General features: G+C 50.4%; 1 protein-coding gene and 1 long non-coding RNA gene across 3 annotated transcripts in view; one reads left to right on the top strand and one right to left on the bottom strand.

Moving 5' to 3' along the window:
• The window catches only part of PAXIP1 (PAX interacting protein 1), a 52,223-nt gene that overhangs the window by 29,405 nt on the left and 1,079 nt on the right, over window positions 1-21,739 (top strand). The window contains exons 7-20 of one of the 2 annotated variants that reach the window (XM_035029862.1): window positions 455-1,049; window positions 1,688-1,782; window positions 4,942-5,037; window positions 5,978-6,115; window positions 6,772-6,893; window positions 7,292-7,476; window positions 8,491-8,534; window positions 10,354-10,424; window positions 12,720-12,822; window positions 13,712-13,880; window positions 20,156-20,256; window positions 21,199-21,333; window positions 21,425-21,500; window positions 21,583-21,643. In XM_035029862.1, the coding sequence (XP_034885753.1) occupies window positions 455-1,049; window positions 1,688-1,782; window positions 4,942-5,037; window positions 5,978-6,115; window positions 6,772-6,893; window positions 7,292-7,476; window positions 8,491-8,534; window positions 10,354-10,424; window positions 12,720-12,822; window positions 13,712-13,880; window positions 20,156-20,256; window positions 21,199-21,333; window positions 21,425-21,500; window positions 21,583-21,643 (1,991 nt within the window). Of the gene's footprint in view, window positions 1-454; window positions 1,050-1,687; window positions 1,783-4,941; window positions 5,038-5,977; window positions 6,116-6,771; window positions 6,894-7,291; window positions 7,477-8,490; window positions 8,535-10,353; window positions 10,425-12,719; window positions 12,823-13,711; window positions 13,881-20,155; window positions 20,257-21,198; window positions 21,334-21,424; window positions 21,501-21,582; window positions 21,734-21,739 lie in introns of those variants that run through there. The other variant, XM_035029861.1, reaches the window with a different exon arrangement.
• Window positions 20,247-21,305, bottom strand: LOC118026835. Its single transcript, XR_004683697.1, has 3 exons — window positions 21,221-21,305; window positions 21,003-21,094; window positions 20,247-20,874 (listed from the first exon to the last, which is right to left on the bottom strand). It is a non-coding gene; the product is annotated as an uncharacterized LOC118026835 (long non-coding RNA).

The raw sequence follows: 21,739 nt of genomic DNA, 5'->3' as shown, positions 1-21,739 counted from the left end.
GAGCGTTGTGGAGGGAGGAGGGATCCAGGTGGGGCGCTGTGCACCGCGGCACATTGCATGGTGGCACCGAGACTCACGCTCAGGCCCCCGGGAGTAAGTAGGACACCTTTGTTTTATTTTCCTTTTTTTTTTGCAGCCCTGTCACTCTGGTCTATAGAACACATCAGCCTTGTGAGTTGGTATGTTTGTCAGCTCTAAGTCATTAGCTTATTCCATTTTACTTATTTTCAAGTTTTGGTGGTCTCAGAATAGGAATTCACTTACCTTATTGAAGTTGGTGATGCTTTCATAAATATAAAAGAAAAACGCCCTATTATTTTTGAAGTTGTTTGGTGCCTTCTGTTTCGTTCAACATTAAGGAAATGGAGGAGATGCTCGTATTCTCTCCATGAAGGGAATAGGAGTACATTTCAGTAACGATTGCTAATGACTTTGCCTAATTTTTGTTTTCTAGATCTTACAGTCCCTTTCCGCACCTACAAAAAACTTAGAGCAGCAGGTGAATCACAGCCAGCAGGGCCACGCAAATGCCAACGCAGTGCTGTTCGGCCAGGTGAAGGTGGCTCCCGAGCCACATGTGCCGCAGCAGCCGCCACAGCCCCCGCCGCCGCCCCCGCCGCCGCCCCCGGTGCTGCACCTTCCCGCCCAGCAGCTCCTGCAGCTCCAGCCGCAGCCACAGATCTCCCAGCAGCCTTATCCCCAGCCGCCGCCGCACGCCTTCCCCCCACAGCCGCTGCCCTTCCCCCAGCAGCCGCTGCACCGGCCCCAGCAGCCCCTGCAGCCCCTGCAGCCCCTGCAGCAGCAGCATGCCCTGCAGCAGCTGCACCAGCTCCAGCAGCAGCAGCTCCAGCAGCACCAGCTGGCCCAGCTCCAGCAGCAGCAGCTCCAGCGCCTGCACCAGCAGCAGCACGTGCAGAGCCAGACGCCGCAGGCCCCGCAGCCCCAGGCGCAGCCCCCGCACCCCCCGCACCAGCCCCCGCAGCCGCACCAGCAGCCCCCGCACCAGCAGCCCCAGCACCAGCTCTTTGGACACGACCCAGCAGTGGAAAGTGAGTCCTGTGGGGTTTGTCTGTCTTTCCCCCAAATGCTGAGAGAGGGGGGCTGAGGGCAGGCTGAGGATTCATCTCAGAGCCTTGCACCCAGCGAAGGACCAGGTTCTAACAATAGAGCAGGTGTACGGTCTGCCACTGGGGACGGCGTCCCCCTCGAAGTGGACGCAGAGTAGTCCGCACCAGGCCTTGACTCGTCGGTTCTGTTTTGTTTTGTTTTTTTTTTTTAAGATTGTATTTATTTATTTGACAGAGAGAGACACAGGGAGAGAGGGAACACAAGCAGGGGGAGTGGGAGAGGGAGAAGCAGGCTTCCTGACTCCCTGTCCCGATGCGGGGCTCGATCCCAGGACCCTGGGATCATGACCTGAGCCAAAGGCAGATGCTTAATGACTGAGCCACCCAGGCGCCCTAGACTCGTTCGTTCTGTTTTCTAATCATGAATACAGGCATCTGGCTAGTGTATTCCTCGCAGCATTTCCAGTGTGGTACTCCCGCTCTGGCTGGACGTGTCCTGGTCGGGAGTGGTTCACTTCGTAAATTCAGATTGAGCTCAGCAAAATGAACGCTTTATTAGTTTTTGTGCACACATGCTCATATTCACGGGGTTTTACTTTTCTTGTATAAATCTCTGCCAGTTCCGGAAGAAAGCTTCTTACTGGGCTGTGTGTTTGCAATTGCCGATTATCCGGAGCAGATATCTGATAAGCAGCTGCTAGCCACCTGGAAAAGGGTAAGTTTGGCTTGAGGAAGAAGAACTTTGTCCTGAATGCTCCTCCAAATGTGGACTGGACTTGATTCATCTGGCTGCCCTCCCTGACATACGCATATTTATGTTGTGAATGTATATTACGGGCATTTTTATTCACGTTCTCTGTGACCTTGGACAAACCACTTTTCTGGGCTGGGCTTTGGTGTTTAGCTGTAAGGGGAAAATGTTGGACTGTGTCATTTTTCAGTTTCTTTCAGCTCTTAAATTCTGCGGGGCACAAATTATTTGTATGTATCTGGGGCTGTGAGAGTAACATGAGGGTTTTGGTGCCCTGGACCAGGGACCATCCACTTCGGTTCCTTAGTCGTTTCTGTCTCCAGAGGCAAGTGCTGGGGAATTGTAGCCTCTCCAGCCGCGAAGGGACCTCACAGTCGCTAGTCTGCTGGTGGGGCTGTGGTCCCCGTGTTCATTATTCTGTACGGTGGCCTTTAAAGAAAAGGGGAAGTAAATACTTTTCCCTTCAGTGCCCCAAATCCAAAGCGACTGAAATTTAAAAGAAAAAAACAAGTCTAGTAAGTGCGCTTCCAGTACACCTTGGATGGGCTTCCCTCTGGGCGTTCCTGTTGTGTAAGCCCTGTTCTGTGCCGAGCAGGCTGTAAGCTGTAGGGAATATTGGTGAGCGTGCAAGGTGGAGAAAACGATCTCGCTTGGAGAAATAGCTGTCTGTGCAGGGGATGAGGAGGCAGGACGGCAGGTGCAGGGCGAGCCATGACACACAACGTCCCCCTTTGGGTGGGAGGTCTGTGCCCTGGCAAATGGTCTGTGGGAACAGGTGGTTCCTGAACTCGGCCTTAAAGGACAAGTAGGAGTGGGTGTTGGAGGGTGTCCCAGCTACAGCGGCCAGGTAGACAGGTGGTGCATTTGGGGGTGGGGCCACGGGAAGTCACATATTCCGGGCTGGGCCATCCCTTGTGGACGCTGGCGTTTTCTCCCTGTAGCTATTAAAGCACACAGGGAGAGGAGAGATGCACGTGTAAATCATGAAATGTTGAATTAAGGGAGAAGAGGGAAGCGATGCCAGTAACCTGAACTGGGGCAGTGGTCAGAGGGAGGAGGGGGAGAGGCCTGTTTGAGAATTACAGCTGCAGAAAATTATTCAAAAATCACGGAGGTGTTAGGAGGTCCTGCGTAGAAACTGTCCTAAAAAGCAGTAGAATAGCTCGAAGATAGAAAAGGTAGAGAAAAGTTTGCTTTCGTTTTGTTAGGTTAAAGCATTAGTCCGGGAGGGCCGGCGTTAAGTAACAGGAGCGGGAGAGCAGGGGTGAGGAGGGCGCCGCGGTCAGCGGGTCAGCGGCCTCACGACCAGGGCCCGGGGCGCCCCGCGTCAGGTGCAGCTCGGGCGGCCGGAGGCAGTTCTGAGGGAAAGTGACTGCGGCCTAGGACGGCGTGTGCGGTCCGTCCGTCCCGTGCCCCGGGGAGGACGGCCTCCTCACACCTCCACGGTCAGCTGTCCCTCCTGCGGTCCCCAGAGCGGCGCTGACGCAGAGATGGGAGAGGGCTTGTCGGGCTGAGGGCGGAGGGATGTGCCGCACAGACGGGACGGTGAGCGGAGCGGGGAGCCGGCCTCCGCTGGGGCAGGAAGAGCGGTCCCCGAGGGGTGGGGGTGGGGGCCGCTCGACGGGCTTTATCGGTGAGGGACACGCTGTGCCATCTGCTGCGGGGGGACAGGTGCCCCCACAGCGTAGTGACTCGCAGCAGCGACGCCTGGCACCCCGGCGTCTCCTCATGGGTGGGACAGCCGGCCGCGGGGTCGCGGGGCTCGGGCTCTCTGCCGCGGTGCGGTCGGCGGGATGACGGGGGCCGCTGGCGCGCTGCGTGGCTGTCGGCAGGAGGCCTCCGGGCCTGGCCGCACGGGCCCCTCCGTAGGGCTGGCGTGGCCCTGGCTCCCCCCGGGGCGTGTGAGCTGAGGCAGAGCAGGGGGGAAGCCTCCGCGTGTCTCCCGAGTGTGTCTTAGAAGCCATACGCGGTCGCTCCGGATCCCGTGGGGCCAGCCCGTACCCAAGCGAGGGGATCAGGCTCACATCCAAAGGGAGGCACATCCGGGGATGTGCGGGCAGTTTTAACCACCGTGGTGTTCTCTGAAGGGTTTGGGAGTGACCTAGGGAAAGGTACGGAGAAAAGAAAGAGAAAGGCGGGAGGGCGGGAGTCCGGCTCTGGACCAGCCTGCGGTGGTAGATGCGGTGGGAGCCCCGGCCGCAGCCTCGGAGGCCGAGCTCGGTGGATTAAATGACACGCGAATGGTGATGTGGCCACCTGAGGAAGGCTGGGGGCAGGGGTGTAGATGCGGGCCAGGTGGGTACGTTAGTCATCACCGGAAGACACGGCAAGAGCGCGGAGTTTGGCTGCTTCAGGGGACTGAGAACCAGTGGCGTGGGAAATGCCGTTTTCATCATGCCTTACTGAACTATGTGCGCGAGCTGCTGGGATAACGACATTTAAAAAGTAGACGAAGCAGAATTGTTTGGCGGGGCACCTCTCTTTTAACAGCCAGTGGAAGTCTGTCTGGTGCACAGTTGTTCGGACTGTGACGCTCGCTGGCCCGCCGCGTTGAACCCCGCAGTCCGACAGAGCAGCTGCTCACCCCCAACTCGGAGTCTGCTGTTAACAGTTTTTGGTATTCACTAACGTCAGCCTTCTTTTTCTTTTTTGCCTTTAGAGAAATGGTTTTTAACCAGGGTGGCTCTGCCCCCCAGGGGCTAAGAATCTGGCCTTGTCTGAAGACCGTTGTTATTGTCACACCTGGGGGGTACTGTTGGCTTCCGAGGCTGCAGGTCCGGGTGTGACCCGCGTCCCACCAAGCGCGGGGCTGCTCTCCACGGTGCGGCGTGAGCTGACCTAAAACAGCCGCTGCGCCAGGTGGGGAAAACCCTGTTTCAGAAAGAGGACGTTCCATTTCTCTGTCTTTCCTTCTGGAAATTCAGATTCAGTGAGCGCTGGAGCTCATTTCCGTTTTATGGGGCTGGGTGGGAAATCCCGTAAATACAGCCAATTCACATCGTACATCGTTTGGTGAAATAATGATGGATTTTTTTTATAGCAGTCTAGTTTGAAATTATAATTCTACTCTGTTTTCCTGAGTACTTGAAGCTGGTTACGACTTGGGGTCTTGTGTGTGTCTAGATAATCCAGACGCACGGCGGTGCCGTGGACCCTACGTTCTCCAGCCGGTGCACACATCTCCTGTGTGAGAGTCAGGTCAGCAGTATGTACGCACAGGTGAGTGGGGTCGCCTCAGCTGTGACCGCAACAGGTCTGTCCCTTTTCATGGACCGTCCGAGGCTTCTAGAGACTAGTGTGTTTGGAAAGGACTCCTTGTGCCTCTGAAAGTAGGGACGTACCTTCTTAGTAATTGTCATCGATCTTCGGTGGGATAGGTAAGTCGGTGGAATCCTGGCCTGTCTTTGAGCACGGAGGAAGTGAAGGCGATCCCAGGTAGTGTTAAGGAAAGGACACAGTCCTGTTACTCGATTCAGAGCAGCACGACGGAGTGGGGGCGGAAGCAGGATTTCCTGCTGCTGTGGGGCTGTGTATGCAGGGCTGGATGGAGAGGCTCTAACGCCCTGCAGGGCACTGGCACTCTCGGGGCGTCACCTCATCCGTCCCCTGCAGTCCCTTCTCTCCTAACGATGATGTTATTGGGAGACAGGCCGCTGTCGATAGCTATGTGATGAATGGCCCCCCAGAAACTCCTCTTAAACACTGGAACCATGCACTGGATCCACTTTCCAACTGAAAACATAGAAATGCTTGTGAAGGTTTTTTTTTCTCCTCTGTGGTTAATTTTAGGTGGGCAATTATTCTTTTTCGAACTTGTTCTCTTTGGGGCCCTCTGTGTTCTTAAGGGAAATTTTAATTTTGATCATAAACTTTAATCAATCCATGATCAAAGTTACTTTTAAGGTTGTTATAAAATTTGTTGCTTTCGTCCCCTGTTGCAGGCTGTTGGTGTGTAGGTAGTCCCATTCTTAGTTGTGTGAAAATCAGCCTGCTTCTGTTGTCATTTGTCACTTGGGTAAATGGAGTGCTCGGTGTCATGCAGTCCCTACGGGGCTTCTGACGACGGTGTCACTGTAGTTACATGACCTGACCGTTTGGTATTTAATCCTGCAGCTACACGCACCCCAGCCCAGCAAACCTGTCATCTTATGTTTGGCAGGCGATCAGGGAAAGGAAGAGGTGTGTCACCGCGCACTGGCTGAACATGGTCCTGAAGAAGAAGAAACTAGTGCCGCCTCACCGTGCCCTCCACTTCCCGGTGGCGTTCCCCCCAGGAGGAAAGCCCTGCTCTCAGCACGTAAGGGACATCCCTTTGCTTCGCGATCCTGCAGCGGCTTCCTCTCTCCTGCGTGGGCCTCTGAGTCCCTGTCCCCGCATGCTCCCTCCGGCCTAGCTCGACAGGGCCCGGTGGTGCCAGTCCCTCATTTCCTTCATTTCCTGGGTCCCTTAAAACCGTCACGGTTCCCTGCGTGGAGCAGAACTTAACCGAGGCTCTCAAATCTCTGACACTACTTAAAATCCTAAAGTAAACCAGGCATCTTGCACTGGGAGTGGCCCCTGCTGGTGGGACTGTGTCCGTAGTTGTAGGTTCTCTCGCTCCGATAACCTCCAAATTGGGATCAGTGAGGAGAATGATGAGCTGGCCGATTAATTTTTACATGCTTAATAAAAGAGCTTTGTTAAAATGATCTGAACAGTGTCCTGTTAACACAAGAAAGGTTTTCCCATATTTGGCGTCATGGTCGTTGCTCCCCGTCTGATGGCGACACATGTAACCTGTCGACCATGAACAGGAGGCTGGTTTTGACTTTCGTAGGAGGGGCGTTACCGCCTCTGTGCAGAACGCAGGTAAAGAGTGAAAACGCGTGTGTAAGACAGCAAGGCACGGAGAAGCAAGCGTTCACGGGGTAAATGCTGCTGCGTCTGGGCCTTATTTGCTCTCTTTGTGCTTAGATTATTTCTGTGACTGGATTTGTCGACAGTGACAGAGACGACCTGAAGCTAATGGCTTACCTGGCGGGCGCCAAGTACACGGGCTACCTTTGCCGCAGCAACACGGTGCTCATCTGCAAAGAGTAAGCGTGGCTCCGTGGCCCGGCTGTGGCCCCGGGTGGCCTCCGGGCCACACCGCGCACCACGGGGGCTGGCTCCGCAGGCTGCCTCGTTCTTGGGAGTGTGGGAACCTGGGTCTGTTAGAAGAATGGCAGTGCTGGGTTTGAAACGAGCAGAAGTACCTGTAAAACACGGGGACGAAATTGGATGCGTTAATGAGATCAGAATTAAGTGAGGTGCTGGGAATAAGATAAACTTACTGAACTAGTGGACGACCTGCCGACCCAGCATGAGGGGGGCGTGTCAGCTCTGCCGAGCTGTCCCTGCTAGTTCTGCGGTACCATACTGAAAAGAAATGTTGTGTTCAACAGCGTCGACAAGCCTAACATTTTGTAAAATGTGTTTGTTCCCCCCCAAAAAGACCAACTGGTTTAAAGTATGAAAAAGCCAAGGAGTGGAGGATCCCCTGTGTGAACGCGCAGTGGCTTGGCGACATTCTCCTGGGGAACTTCGAGGCGCTGAGGCAGGTCCACTATGGTCGCTACACGGCGTTCAATCTGCAGGAGCCATTTGCCCCGACTCAGCACTTGGTTTTCAGTCTTCTGGGTGAGTGGAGTTTCACGTGCTGCCCGATTTATCGGTGTGAGGCTTCCACGTGCTCCCGCCACCTTTATTTCCCCGAGGCACAGCCGTGGCGTTAGCTGTCCCGTCGTTTTTAATTCCTGTCGTTCCCTGTCCCCTTCCCACACTCCCTCCCTTCTGCCCACCCCACGCAGGAGGTCTGTTGGTTCCATGGTCTTGGTCGCCGTCTTAACAGACGCTCACAGATGGAAGGAGCACTCCAAGCGTTGGCGCCTTGTCTCTCCAGCCGATGACTGCTTCTCTAAACCTCCCCCCGCCCCCCCGTGCCCCGTGCCCGGCTTTCTCTGCTTCAGCTGTAGGCGAGCTCCCCGTCTCCTGCCTTTGCCCTTGTCGGGCCCGGCTGCCCCGCTGCACAGACCCCTGCCCCGGGGTCCGTTACAATACTCAGCTGTGCTGTGTGTGCTCAAGGACGTCCGCTCAGGAAAACGGTCCTTCAGACTCTGCTTTAGTGTGCTCGCTTTTCAGAAGGCTCATTCAGTTTGATTTCCAGACGGTTTTAATCACGGGAAAGCTCTTCAGTTTAAGCCATAGTCTCCGTCCCGGGAACAGATGTGCCCGTCTGCCTTCCATTCTGAAATGAAAGGGTTGTAACGACTCCTCGTCCTTCCCTGAAGCGTTCAGCCCGGCCAGCATGTGGGGGATGTGTGCGGTCCTTCACGCTGGCCTCCCGTCGCCACGGGTGGTGGTGGTTCCCAGACGTGGCTGCCGGCGGCCACAGTGGGCTGCACTGCTGTTTGTCCTAGAGCTCCTCACCTAGAGGAGGCTCGAGCACAGGCCCGGCAGCTGCTCGCTGCTCTCCCCTGCCCTTGTCCTGGAAGGGTTTTTTAGCACAAGCGTGGTTCTTTGATGTATCCTTGATAAATGTCCACAAAGCCACCTGCGTGTCTAAGGTTACCAGCCCCAGAAAAGGGTTTCCCAAGCAGGCTTTTCCACTTAACGCAGTGTATTGTTGTAAAGATAACTTCTTTCTCTCTCTAGATGCTTGGAGAGTCCCGCTGAAAGTGTCGGCGGAGCTGCTGATGGTACGTCCATGGCCTAGTCGCCTAGGCTGTCACTGTCCTGTAATATCGCCGTAGGCATAGATCTGTATCTGTCAGTTACAAACTCTTCAAGTAATTTGTCCACACAGCAAATGAAGGTTGGATCTTCTCACCTGTCACACATGTTCAGCATGCCCTGGGTCCTTTCCCCCCTTAATTGGTGGTATCGTCACTTGTGGGTGCTTCTACGTAGAGGAGCCCCATTGGCTTCCGAGAGCTGTGTGGCTGCTAGGTGGGGTGGGGAAGGGAGTAGGACGTGCGCCTGTGCGCGGGGCGGGAGCCCTGAGAGCGGCCCCAGCAGCTCCGACTCGCCCTGAGCTGCAGGGGACACGGGGAGGGGGGCAGGTTGGAATGCCAGTGACAGTCGGTTAGGAAACAAGGCTGGGCTGCCCTCTGGGTGGGGCCATCGGTCAGGTGTGACGGTAGGACACGAATGGCGTTTCGGGCTGTGTTTCCAGGACACATCTCAGTGACGTCACACTGTAGAACTCGCCCCCTGGTCACTGTCACCGCTGACGTGCCCGCCGCTGTGAGGACAGCCGCGGTTTCCGTGGTGGTGGCAGTTCAAGGTTGGGGGTGACGTGCGTGTTACCATATATACTCTCCTGGGGGTTTTCACTGCTGGACTTCACGTGCACGGACGCTCAGCATGTCCCTGGGAGCTGCGGAGGTGAGGGAGGCTCTGTGTCCCCTAAACAGCTAACCAAGGAGCGTGCTCTTGTCAGGGTTACAAGGAACAGCTCAGCCTGTGTTCTGATTCGTGAGGATCCGCCGTGCTGTTTCCAGATTTAACCTGGAAGCCGAGGATGATCGTCCAGAGTCTGTTCCCTTCATGCTGATGATAACATGGTCACATGGGGTTTTTTCCCCTTAGACTAGTAATGATGATTTTAAGAAAACACGAGCCGCTCTTGACACATCAGCAAAAGCAGATATTCTTCTAATTCATGTGGATGAAAGCAGCGTTACGGGGGCCTTCGGGATGAAGCTGGGGACGTGGTCCTCAAGGAGCCCTCCCAGGTCCCCGGGGCCCAGACGGCTCCGTGTCAGAGCCACAGCAGCCCCGTCACCCTCATTCGCGTCCCGCTGCGTGTTTCCTGCTGCTGCCGTGTGTGGTGCTGGGGACGCTTGAAGTGCTCGCGGCTGCGAGGGCCGAGGCCGTGTCCTCGTCCGGGTGCGCTGAGAGGAGGGGGCTGGCCCCGGGTCTGGCGGGGCGAGCGGGTCTCAGGCGTTTGCCGCGCACACGCGGACTTCTGGGGCTTGTCTGCATACGGCGGCAGTATTTAGGAGATGGAAAGCGGAGGCTTCGGACAGTGAGACAGTGTGTCTTTGGAAGCCGCTCTGGAAAAGCTGCCCCACTCCCGGCAGAGCTGCTCATCTGTGAACCGTCCTAGCCAGAATTCCTACTTGAGGAAGTGTCCGTTTTTAGGGGATGTAACTGCACTGAGGACGTTTTCCAAATTCCAAATTGGGACACAGGACAACACACTGGAAGTGAATCCTGCCGTGCGGTGTTGAGGGTGGAGGACTGCACGTACGGCGGGGGGACGGAGACGCCCTGAGGACCGGGAGGGTTTGGGGAACCTGGAAGGCAGGCCGAGAGTCACACACAGGTTCTCTGGAAAGCCTTCCTGCTCCTGGGTGGTGACCTCCTTGTCACTGTCCTGGGCAAATGCTAGTTTCGATGCGGTGGAGAGCACGAATGTTGTAGGAGAGGGTTTGGTTACTTGACACATAAATCTCTTAGAAGCTCCTGTATTACTTGTGAGATTGTTGAAAGTGAGTGATATTTTAATTACAGGGTGTGAGACTACCTCCCAAACTGAAACAGAATGAAGTGACCAACATCCAGCCTTCTTCCAAAAGAGCCAGGTATGAAGGATCCCCTACATCTGCTGTGGTTGGTTATCGCTTACAGGTCCGTTACCGCTTACTGGTCACAAGTGGGGAAACTTCTGAACATTTTCATAGTAAATAGGATTTGCTTATTACTTCACAACTTTGTTGTGATCTGTCTCATTACTGGACATAAAGGTGGATAGACAAGTATTTTTTTTTATTTAAAAAAAGTTGAATCTTTTTTTTGTTTTTGGGTTTTTTGTTTTGTTTTTTGTTTTTTTAAGCAAAACCTCATCAGAACCTCAGTAAAGCACAGCTGCTGTGGCGGACCAGGTGGGAGGCCTGGCGGGGCTGGCCGCAGCGCACCAGCGTGCGCAGGACTGTGCCCTCTGGCTGCGCCCCACGGCCCAGGTGGGCAGGGGCCGAGAGCCCTTTGGAAGGACGTGTGGGGTGGCGCTGGTCTCACCTGCTGAAGACCTGGCTGGCCAGTGTGGGTCAGTAATGAAGTTCTGGCTGTCGTTTGATTAGTAAGGTACCCCAGATACAGGATGAACTAGGGAGCTTTCTTGAAAAGCCATTATTTCCAAGCTGCCTGTGGTGAACCACAGTTGATTTGCTTGGGCTGCTCTCTGCAGTCAGCCACCAGTTTCCCCTCGTCTCTCCCCTGCTCTGCATCCTACGCATTCCACCCCCACATCACAGTCTGAGTTATGGAAGTATTCACTAACATCTTAATTATGTGATTATATATATATAAAATTTTCAGTATGGCGAGAGCATGAGCAGTGGGGGTGGGGGGCAGAGGGAGAGAGAGAATCCCAAGCAGACTCCGTGCCCGGTGCAGAGCTTGATGCAGGGCTTGGTCTCACGGCCCTGAGATCAGACCTGAGCTGAAATCAAGAATTGGATGCTTAACCGACTGGGGCACTCAGGTAGGTGCTCCTGTGATTACATAGTTTTAAGATGGTCATCAAAATCCACAAATAAACCTTAAAAAATTACTTTATTTAGATGGTCTCAAATGTAAGCTGAAAATGGAATTTGAAAATTCTAAGGATATGTAAAATACTGATTTAATTTAAAAGGTTATTAAGTCCGATAGCTTGTTTTGAGCCTCTTGTGTAAGAAAGGGCTCAGGGGGCAGAGGGCCTGTGAGAGGCTGCAGCTGCCGGGACACCCCCTCAGTGACTGACGTGGACCCAGAACAGGCCTGTTAGGAACGGTTATCCTGGCAGAACCAGCGAGACGGGGAGTCCACCCAAAGGGTGCCACCTTTTTTTTTTTTTAAGCTTCCATTTTTATTTATTTATTTACTTACTTTTATTATGTTAGTCACCATACATTACATCATTAGTTTTTGATGTAGTGTTCCATGATTCATTGTTTGCATATAACACCCAGTGCTCCATGCAGAACGTGCCCTCCTTAATACCCATCACCGGGCTAACCCATCTCCCCACCCCCCTCCCCTCTAGTTTCCCGGAGTCCATAGCCTCTCATGGTTCGTCTCCCCCTCCGATTTCACCCCCCTTGATTCTTCTCCTCCTGCTATCTTCTTCTTTTTTAACATATAATGTATTATTTGTTTCATAGGTACAGATCTGTGATTGAACAGTCTTACACAATTCACAGCACTCACCATAGCACATACCCTCCCGAATGTCTGTCACCCAGCCACTCCATCCCTCCCACCCCCCACCGCTCCAGCAACCCTCAGTTTGTTTCCTGAGATTAAGAATTCCTCGTATCAGTGAGGTCATATGATACATGTCTTTCTCTGATTGACTTATTTCGCTCAGCATAATACTCTCCAGTTCCATCCACGTCGTTGCAAATGGCAAGATTTCATTCTTTTGCCGCCTTTTTAAAGCCATTGAAAACATTTGTAATTGGGAGGGGGAGGGGATCAATGGGTTACTTTCCTTGGAGGTGCCATGCATAGTCTTTTGGGGGAGACCGTGTAAGAGGTAGGAAAGAAAGGACAGGTACCTCGCATTCTCCTTGATGGAAAAATCCCCACACACTTAAAGCTCCCGAACAGTTGTTAAAACAGTCTTTTGTTTGCTAAAGAACATTTTTATTTTAAGTAAACAGGGCGCCTGGGTGGCTCGGTTGGGCGTCTGCCTTTGGCTCAGGTCATGATCCGGAGTCCTGGGATCGAGTCCCACATCGAGCTCCCGGCTCAGCGGGGAGCCTGCTTCTCCCTCTGACCCTCTCCCCTCTCATGCTGTTTCTCTCTCTTTCTCTCAAATAAATAAATAAAATCGTTAAAAAAAAATTTATATTTTAAGTAAACAAAGTCACCTTTGTGTTTTGTGTATTTTATAGAATTGAAGATATACCACCTCCCACTAAAAAGTTAACACCAGAATTGACCCCTTTTGTGCTTTTCACTGGGTTTGAGCCTGTTCAAGTTCAACAGTATATTAAGGTAAAATTATATTCTACTTTGTATAAGGATATTTAGCACTGCCTTTCTGTATATATTTGCTTTGGGTAGCAGTTAATTAAAATTAAAATTAAAATAAAAAAGTTAATCAGGAATATCCTAAGAATCTTAACAGAATATACTTACAAAGGAGTTGTAGTAGTTGTAGTAGTTTTTATGGCAATAAGTAGTCATTAAATTGTTAATGATTTTTCACCTTGTTCTGCGCTTTTTATATTTAGTTTTGTACTTAGACACCTGCTTTCTTAGTAGGACTCTGGCAGTTAGACCACGACCCATTCTTATAGCCACGTGAACATGAGCAAGCCTGCTCGAAGGCCATCGTCCTAGAAAGCCCCAGCTTAGGGAGTGCGCTGGCTACTCTGCATCCCCCAGTGAAGCCGCAGGCCACCTGGGGGGGCACAGGGGGAGTTGGGCATGTGTGTACTTGGACAGGAAGTGGGACACGACCTCAGATCCACGTTCTGGAGTAACAGCTTCCTGCTGTTGGGCGGCGGGGGTGGGTGGGCTGAGAAGTTCACCTGTATCGTGTTGGATTCCTACATTGTGCTTTTCACTGTTCTTAAGGAAGAGAAGTCGTAACAAATGCTATTCTAAGATTAGTACAATTTAATTTCTTTACGTTTACAATTGAGTGTAGTCACTGAGGTCTTTCCACGTGTTTGCGTCTTCTCAGTCACTGGGATTCCTTGCTGGGGACTAGGTTGCTGTGCTTCACTAACCCCCGTTTCAGCTGCAGGTCTGAGATGCGCCGCCTGGTTCTCAGGGACTTGATGTGGAGGGCTGTGGCGTCTGTGGACGTGACGGCAGCCGTGCGCACCGGGCCACCGTCAGTGCCGCGCTCATCTCTGCTCTGTGCTCCTCCCTCCAGAAGCTCTACATCCTTGGCGGTGAGGTCGCCGAGTCTGCGCAGAAATGCACACACCTCATCGCCAGCAAAGTGACGCGCACGGTGAAGTTCCTGACGGCCATCTCTGTGGTGAGGCACATCGTGACCCCGGAGTGGCTGGAGGAGTGTTTCAAGTGTCAGAAGTTCATTGGTACGTGCTGGCGTCACTGCCTTAGGGTTTTCGTGCTGAAAACACACCTTTTTTTCCCTTGAGCTTGTCCGTTTTCATCCCAGCAAACATCTAGTTTGCTATTTCACTCCTGACAACTCACCATTAAATTTATAAATTTCTTCCATGTCCCAGCGAGTCAGTGGATAGTTTCGCATTGTACTATGAAAGAGAAAGGTTTCGGTCATTTGGGCAATGTTAGGGGGAAACAAGCTCTCTGCCACTGCTTTGTTTGCTGATATTTTGTTAGGACGTTGGCTGTTTCCAGTCGAAAGGCGATTCTCCCGTGCCGTGGTGTCCGTGACGGTCCCGGCCCGGGTTTGATGGCAGGTGCTGTCGGAGGGAGGGGTGTCTGCCTCCCCTTGCCCGCCTCCCGTCGTTCAGAGCCCCAGGAGTGGATTCCTGCTGGGCAGTGGGGAGAGGCTTTCTCTTAGTCAGTGCACCCTACTACACATAGAGTGAATATAAATTCCAAACAGTTTCTCCACGAAGCTGTATGGCCAAAATTGATTTGAGCCTTTGTTAGCGTAAGGCTAGTGGTGTTGTCTTCCCTGTGTGGGCCTTCCCAGCCCATCGTGACCCCTGCACGTGCATCCTCAGCCCTCACCTGGCCACTGGTCTGGGTGGAGCGGGAGAAAGGAGCTCGGCCCCGTGACGAGCGTCACCGCAATCTGTTTGGTTTCTTGTTTTAGGTTTTTAAGCCCCAACCGCAGTGGTGCTAAGACTTAACTCCCTCCCTTGTGTCCCCCCCTACCCACCCTCATGTGGCAGTGACAGCAGTTACCAACCTCTGGTTAGGGCGTGCGCACACACTCGTGTTTCTCTGCCCTGGATGCTGCCCCCCCCCCCATCCCTGCCCCTGGAGATGTAGGATGATATGGGTCCACCAGACCCCCAGAGACCCTCCTGGTCCCCACTGGCCTCGCACTGTTCTGACCCATGAAGCTAACCATATTTGTCCCTAACAGGGGCAAGTGGTTGTTAATGTTAAATTGAAGCATTTCAGATCCATGTTATTTTCTTGGACACTGGTGTTTAAACCTAATTCGGTCTTTAATGTAAAACAATTAATAAAAAGCATATATATTTTAAAGTTCATGTAGTCTAATATACAGATGAGAAATTACGATCCAGAAAAATAAGTTATCTTCTTACTTATAGCAAAGCTAGAACCAAACTTAAAATTCCGTGATTGTATATCCACGTCAATCATAGGAAAGAATCCTTTATATGAAAATCAATAATAAATTCTCAATTACAATAATATAGCCAATTCTTGTTATTCATGGTAATTACATGTTCTACAGAGTAGCCACAGACCCCAAATTCGTGAACACTGAGCCACTGCTCCCAGAGGAAACTCTGGGCTGGGTTCCCTAAGCCCTGGTCACATTTTCATCAGCTAATCGATACCTACCCTCGTAGGCTCTGGAAAACCCTGTTGGCTATGTGCCTCTGTTTAAAGACACTATTAATACCTCTCCTTGCTCCTTCCCACTGACGACCCGGCTGGCTGTAGCCGGCATAGCTGAGCCTGAGTGGAGCCGTCGTAACTCGTGCTTTGTCCCCACGGCACAGCACAGCCTCTTCCCTGGGGGGGCACCGCGGCACCACGCTCCATGCTGGGGGCATTTGAAACTACAGAGTCACCAACAAAAAGCATGAAAATGCGAACAAATTAACACTAAGTAGACCACAAAAAGGAAAACTTTATGGTATACAGCTTTGCCTTCTGGGAACAGGTGCATCTGGCAGCTCAGGTTTGGCCCCGTTACGAGCGTCTCTGCAAAAAATACCACCAGTATTGATCTGTGGTTACAAATACATTGTACCAAGTAGGCCAATTCACAAATACAAAATCCACAAATAGGATAACTGTGTTAATACTTAGAAAATTTTTCAATTGAAATTAATTTTTTGTTCTTAAAAGATATTAATGAAATACAAAACCTAACAGTGTAGGCAAAAGAAAAAAGTTGTAGAAACAACTCCCATAAATTTATGTATTAGCTCCCAATTTTGTAGACGAGCTATAAAATTTAGAATATGACGGTCTGTTCCTTCATTGAAATTTGAGTTGCTTTTAATTTATCAACTTTATCAGTTTGTGAAACATGATTCTTTTATCTGTTTGTGAAGTTTACAGCAATTCTTATTTCACGAAGTTTTGGTTGACTGACTTTCATTTGTATGGCATAACTGTTGATCTCTGAGGGTTAGTGGGTGGTTTAGTCACACTGTAAACATTTCGTGTTTAATAGTAAATATTCAAACATTTCATATTTGATCCCCCAAATATCAGGATTTAAGAGAATTTTTCCAGGTTACAGGAATTGCCTTTTCTAAGTGTCATGTAGTTAGAATTGTAACAGTACATACCCTTTTCAGAGTGGCTTCTTTCACTTAGACGCATCTCTGTTTCCTCCCTGTCTTTTCATGGCTTCGTAGCTCGTTTCTTTGTGGCGCTGAGCGATACTCCATTGTCTGCCTGGACCACAGTTTATCTGTTCACTGACTGAAGGGCATCTTGGCTGCTTCTAAGTTTTGACAGTTATGAATACAGCCGCCGTCATCGTTCTTGTATAGCTTTTGTGTGGATGTAAGTTTTCAACTCCTTTGAGTCTGTACCAAGAGGTGTGATTGCTGGATCATGTGGTAAAAGTATGTGTTTAGTTTGGTAAGAAACCACCATTCTTCCAAGTTCACTGCACCATTTTGCATTCCTGCCAGCAGTGAAGGAGAGTTCCCATTGCTCCACATCCTTGCTTTGCATTTGATGTTATCAGTGTTTTGAGTTTCTACCATTTTAATGGTTGTGTAGTGGTCATCTCATTTTTGTTTTAATTTGCAGTTCGATGATGACCTAGATCATGGAACATCTTCTCAGGTGCATATTTGCCATCTCTGTGTCTTCTCTGGTGACGTGCTCGCTTCGGCAGCACGTACACTGCATCTTCTCTGGTGACATGTCCAGACTTTTTGCCCATTTTTTAAATTGGGTGGTTTTCTTATGTTGAATGTTACGAGTTCTTTGTGTATTTTGGACAGCAGTCCTTAATCAGTTGTGTCTTTTCCAACTATTTTCTCCCAATCTATGGCTTGTCTTCTCATTCTGTTGACATTGTTCTCCTGGAACACAAATTTTTAATTTTAATGAAGTCCAGCTTATCAATGATTTCTTCCATAGGTCGTGCCTTAGGTGTTGTATCTGAAGTCATTGCCATACTCAGGGTCATCTAGATTTTCTCCTGTGTTCTAGGAGTTTCATAGTTTTATACTTAGGTCTGTGATCCATTTTAATTTTTGTGAAGGATGTAGAGTCTGTCTAGGTTCCTTTTCTTGCATGTGGACATCCAGTGGTTGAAAATACGATCTTTGCTCAGTCGTGTTGCCTTTGTTCCTTTGTTAAAGGCCAGTTTATGTTGTTTATGTGGGTCTGTTTCTGGGCTCTCCACCAATCAGTTCTTTTGCGGGTGCCACGCGGTCTTGATTCCTCAAGCGTCGAGGTGGGCTTGGAAGTCGGGCAGGGGCAGTCTTCCAGCTTTGTTCTTGTCCAACTTCAGTGTTGAGTCGGCTGCTCTGGGTCTTTTGCCCTCCATATCAACTTTAGGATCAGCTTCTTGGTATATGTAAATCTTTTTTTTTTTTTTTTTTGATTTTTTTTTAACATTTTGAGAGAGAGTGCGTGCATGTGAGAGAAAGAGCGCACGCATAAGCAGGGGGAGGGGCAGAGGCAGAGGGAGGAGCAGACTCCCCGCTGAGCAGAGAGCCTGATGATGGATGATGCATGGCTTGATCCCAGGACCCTGAGATCGTGACCCGAGCTGAAGGCAGACGCTTAACCGACTGAGCCACCCAGGTGCCCCAAATCATTTATTTTTAATACATATATAAAGATACTTTGTTTTGGGGGCACCTGGGTGGCTCAGTCGGTTAAGCGTCTGCCTTCAGCTCGGGTCACGATCCTAGGGTCCTGGGATCGGGCCCCGCATCAGGCTCCCTGCTCAGCGGGAAGCCTGCTTCTCCCTCTCCCATTCCCCCTGCTTGTGTTCCCTCTCTTGCTGTCTCTCTGTCAAATAAATAAAATCTTTAAAAAAAAAAATTTTTGTTTTTGCCAAAAGTTGACACTTTTGGATTATTTTCTAAATTTTTCAAAAATATTGACCTTATTTGGGTGATTTGTAGTAATGTCTGAATTTTTGCTTTCACAGTCATTTCTTTCTTTTACCCATCTTTAACATTTTAGTGATTTTTAAACATATTTGGCTTTTGAATTTTAAAATTCTCACTTTATTTGAAACAATCACCAAGTTACCAAGCAGTTGCAAGTATAGTACAAATTGCTGTTTTCTCCTGAACCATAAAAGGTACGTTGCTAAAGTTACGTGCCATCATCCTCGAACACCTTGATGTGTGTTACCTACAGAAAAGGCCATTCTGCCCCATGGCCACAGTACAGCCCTCAGAGTCCGGTCCACGGCCACAGCCTCGTCCTCAGATGGCTCTGTGTCCCAGGGATGTCCCTCAAAGCCAGAGGGTCCGGGTCAGAACCATGCACGGGGTCGCCACGTCTCCTCAGTGTTCCCTTGTTGCTTCGGTTGATTATTTGCTAGAACGTCCCTCTGTCTGGGTGTACCTGCTGCTTCCCCCCGATTGAGTGCAGGACCGCCCCGCTCGGTGCCGGGTCCTCGCCGCACTCCTGCCAGGGCTTGTGCTGTTCTGTTGTGCGGCTCATGGGTCCCTGGGAGCAGGTGACGTCTGCTGGCCTTCTCTGTGCAATATGTCATTTATGGGGAAGGAGTTGAAACTGTGCCAGTATCTGTTCCTTTATTATTTCCTTGTATGGACTCCTTTTTGAGTTTTATTCCATGGGTTATTGTGCTGCCCTTGATGTCCAGTGGGAGAGAGCCACTCAGGCTGGCTTCAGGGTCCCGCAGTCTGTCCCCTTGGTCTTCGAGCACTTCCTGGCTTTTGGCACAAGAAAGTTCTAGGCTCATGTTACGCTCTTCTGCCCTGTGTTTTGTTTTGAGATTGAGCGTGAGAGCGCAGAGCCTAGTGTGGTATCTCCTGTGCAGGGGGGTGTCAGCTGTGGCTGTCCCGAGTCGCTTCTCCGTCAGCAGCACTGGCCGCTGCTCGGTGACCCTCTGGGTCCTGAAAAGGCGCGTCTGCCTCCGCGGTTGCCCCGGAAGCTGCCATTTCAGATATTTCATGTGTGACTGTACTTCCTGTTCATTTTTTACTTCTCCAATTTTCGGACATTATCTTTTTCCACCTAAAACAGGATAGCAGCTTTATCTGATTGATTGGCTAACTGATCTTGTATTTCTAGCACTTGTTCATAATTTCAGTGTCTCTTTACTGATTGGATTGCTCTTGCCCAGAGTCAGCAAACTGGCTCATGAGCTAAGAATGGTGTTTTACATATTTAAAGCCTCATTGCTTCATGAAAAGGATAATTTGGCAGAAACTGTGTGTGGCCTGGCCTGCAAGTCCTAACGTGTGTGATCTTGGCCGCCCACCTGGCCAGCCCCCACTTCACACTTCCCTGTGCCGCACTTTTGGGGACCGTGTCATCAGGTTACCTGGTTATTATTATGAAATGAGGAAGAAATGCTTTTCTGAGCGTGAGACGTTTATAAGAAGCTTAAAACATTTTGTGATCTTTGACTTTTGGTAAATTGGACGTTTCTTAAAATGTTAACCATGAAAACTCTGAAAAACAATTAAAATTCTCCTGTGTCCTCAAGATTTGGTGAAACTATTCTTCATAAGTTGCCACCCACTTTCCTATATTTAAAAGGCATCTGTTAGAGCTATACAATGGATTATCAGTTCCTTGAGTCTAATGAGACTTGTGGTCATCACATATACGTTGGATGTGATGCTGGTTCTCAGCTGGTCGCTCTGGGACTGGGGTTCTCCACGCAGGATCTGTGAACTCCCTGAAACCGTGTGGAATGGTGGCGGGGGTGCAGAGGGGAGGTGCGGCAGAAGAGGGTCCCCAGCTCTCAGTCCATTTGTTTTCAAGAGCATATGACCTCAGAAGTTTAAGCTACGCTGTGCAGAAGGGAGTCTTTCATCTTGTCTGGCTGTTTTCAGGGGAGAATAGCTGAGATTTCACATTCAGTGGTTTCCCAGGGAAGTGTGAGCCGCGAGTGACGTGCCCCTGACCTGCGGCGGGGAGACCTCCGGGGTGGATCCCGTGCCCGGTACTCTGCAAGTCTGCACTTTTCTGAGAGGGCGACTCTGTTTTCCAGATGAGCAGAACTACCTCCTTCGAGACGCTGAGGCCGAGGTGCTGTTCTCTTTCAGTCTGGAAGAGTCCCTGAAAAGGGCGCACGCCTCCCCACTCTTCAAGGTAAAGGGTAGTCAGCAGTGTCCCCGCAGGTGCCCCACATGGCACAGTCGAAGGGACTGAGTGGGTGGCGCACACTCCTGGCCTCTGGAGGCTGCTGTGCTGGGGAGGCCCAGTGGGCCTCCGGAGCCCTGCTCTTCACGAGTCTGCTAGGGAGACGCTCGACAAAGCACCTGGGTGTTTAGAGTGTATTTATGAATAATCCAATTGGCAAGAGACATTTAGGTTGATTTTTCTGCTTCTCACAAATCTTTGCTACTTCGTGTTCTTCTCATTAAATGCATACTCAGCTGGAGGATGAAGATTCTTGGGAAAATATTAATTGAATGTGTGCCTAAATAATTTAAGACAGGATTTTTAAATATTTGTTTGATAAGATACTTAGAACAACTTTTTTTGTATTGGTCTGTTTTTTACCCTTGTCAGGGAACCAGCTTAGGAATGAGAATGGGAATGTTAAGATGTATCTTACCTAAAATAGTCTGAATTTTCTAAATGTTCTTTTTCTGTGAGTGGTTTAAAAAAAAATAGTATCTTGTGCTCTTCAGAGAACAGGCGTTAGAAAGTTACATCTTAGCCATCAGGATCATCTCCTGGTCAGAGCCCAGGGAACACACAGATCTGAAAGAGAGGGGTCTCTTGCTTGACACAGCGAGGCGGATGGAGTAGTGTTCTCACTGACCCCACAGAATCCTTCATGTCTCTTAGGGACAGGAGTTCCAGTTACTTTGACTCATCCCGGGTCTTACCTGACTTGGGAAAATGCTTCAGTTAGCTCAGATCGGCATCCTGGCTTCCTCCAGGCCCACTTCAGGTTGGGGACCTGCAAGGGCTGGGACTTCTGTAATTTCACAGAATTATACATTTGGTCAAAAATCATGGTAGAATTCATGAAAAATTACCCTAAAAATTCAGTTAAAAACGTGCACATATTTTTATTTTTAGGCAAAATATTTTTACATCACACCTGGAATCTGCCCAAGTCTCTCAACCATGAAGGCGATTGTGGAGTGTGCAGGAGGACGAGTGTTGTCTAAACAGCCGTCTTTCCGGAAGCTCGTGGAGCACAAGCAAAATAAGGTGGATAGAAGGAAAACAGGCTGCTGATTCATCACTGTGCCCGATGAGATTCCTTGTTCAGTAACCGATGAACTCATTTTCTTTTCCTTAGAGTTTGTCAGAAATAATTTTAATATCCTGTGAAAATGACCTGCACTTATGTCGAGAATATTTTGCCAGAGGAATAGGTAAGTCAAGTCCCACTGCTCTTGCCCTTGATCGGAGCGCGTGTAGACACAGCACCCCTTGAGCTCGTTTTGTCCCTTTCAGACGTGCACAACGCGGAGTTTGTTCTAACTGGAGTGCTCACACAAACACTGGACTATGACTCATATCCTTTGGAGGCAGTTCCCACGGGTGTCAGGACTGTATGTGTTCTGCAGGTGTGCCCGAGTTAGTGGGTAGTTGTGGACACCGTGCTGTAGCA

This window comes from Mirounga leonina, unplaced genomic scaffold (genome assembly GCF_011800145.1).
Source record: "Mirounga leonina isolate KUSES-001 unplaced genomic scaffold, KU_Mleo_1.0 Mir_321, whole genome shotgun sequence".
NCBI lineage: Eukaryota > Metazoa > Chordata > Mammalia > Carnivora > Phocidae > Mirounga > Mirounga leonina.
This window is presented reverse-complemented; position numbering and strand designations above follow the sequence as displayed.